This window comes from Eurypyga helias, unplaced genomic scaffold, assembly GCF_000690775.1.
Source record: "Eurypyga helias isolate BGI_N326 unplaced genomic scaffold, ASM69077v1 C15303203, whole genome shotgun sequence".
Taxonomy (NCBI): Eukaryota; Metazoa; Chordata; class Aves; order Eurypygiformes; family Eurypygidae; genus Eurypyga; species Eurypyga helias.
This window is the reverse complement of record NW_010282400.1, coordinates 1-598: the sequence shown is the minus strand read 5'-3', so window position 1 is coordinate 598 and position 598 is coordinate 1. Positions and strand designations below refer to the sequence as shown.

Here is a 598-nt window from a genome sequence, read left to right as displayed (position 1 = left end):
GCACCCGAGCCTGCCGGACTGGGGCGTGAGGCCGTGCTGCACCCTTGAGAAAAGGCGACTGGGAGCTTGGTGACCTTCTAAACGGCCCTGAAAGCAAAGCAGGGCGCTGCTGAGGGGTCAGCTCTCAGCAGCGTGTCCTGGGATGGGGGATGGACTTCTCTCTCTTTCCCAGTTCCTGAGGCGGCAGCAGGTTCTCCAGCTGTACAGGAAGATCCTGCGGGCTATCCGCGATGTCCCTGCGGAAGCGGATCGCCGCTATTTGAAGGACTGGGCCAGGGAAGAATTCAGAAGAAACAAAGGTGCTACAGAAGAGGTGAGAACCCCTGGGAAGGCGATGTCATACGGGCTTGCTCCGTATGTGTCACCTGTAAGAAGTCTGCCATTGTTAATGCCTCTCAAGGAGCGTTTTTGTGAAGAAATAGTTCAGCATCTCTGACCACTGCCCCTCTCTGCTGGCTCTAATGGTGTTTCTCTGATTTCTATAAAATAAACTGGAATTAAAAAGCTGGAATTAAAATCCTGCTTACTCAAACCACGAAACAGAAAAGTTGTATTGAATAATACAGCGACTAATGCTTCTGCTGTATCAGAAGTGTGG

The 598-nt window shown here is 51.5% G+C and overlaps 1 protein-coding gene across 1 annotated transcript; it reads left to right on the top strand.

Annotated features, from left to right (window-relative positions):
• Nucleotides 1-142: 142 nt before the first annotated feature.
• On the top strand, nt 143-313 carry LYRM2 (LYR motif containing 2; the record flags this gene model as incomplete). The annotated part of the gene is made up of 1 exon (XM_010159990.1): nt 143-313. A coding segment is annotated over exon 1 (171 nt), but the record flags the coding sequence as incomplete, so codon positions are not given.
• Nucleotides 314-598: the final 285 nt, after the last annotated feature.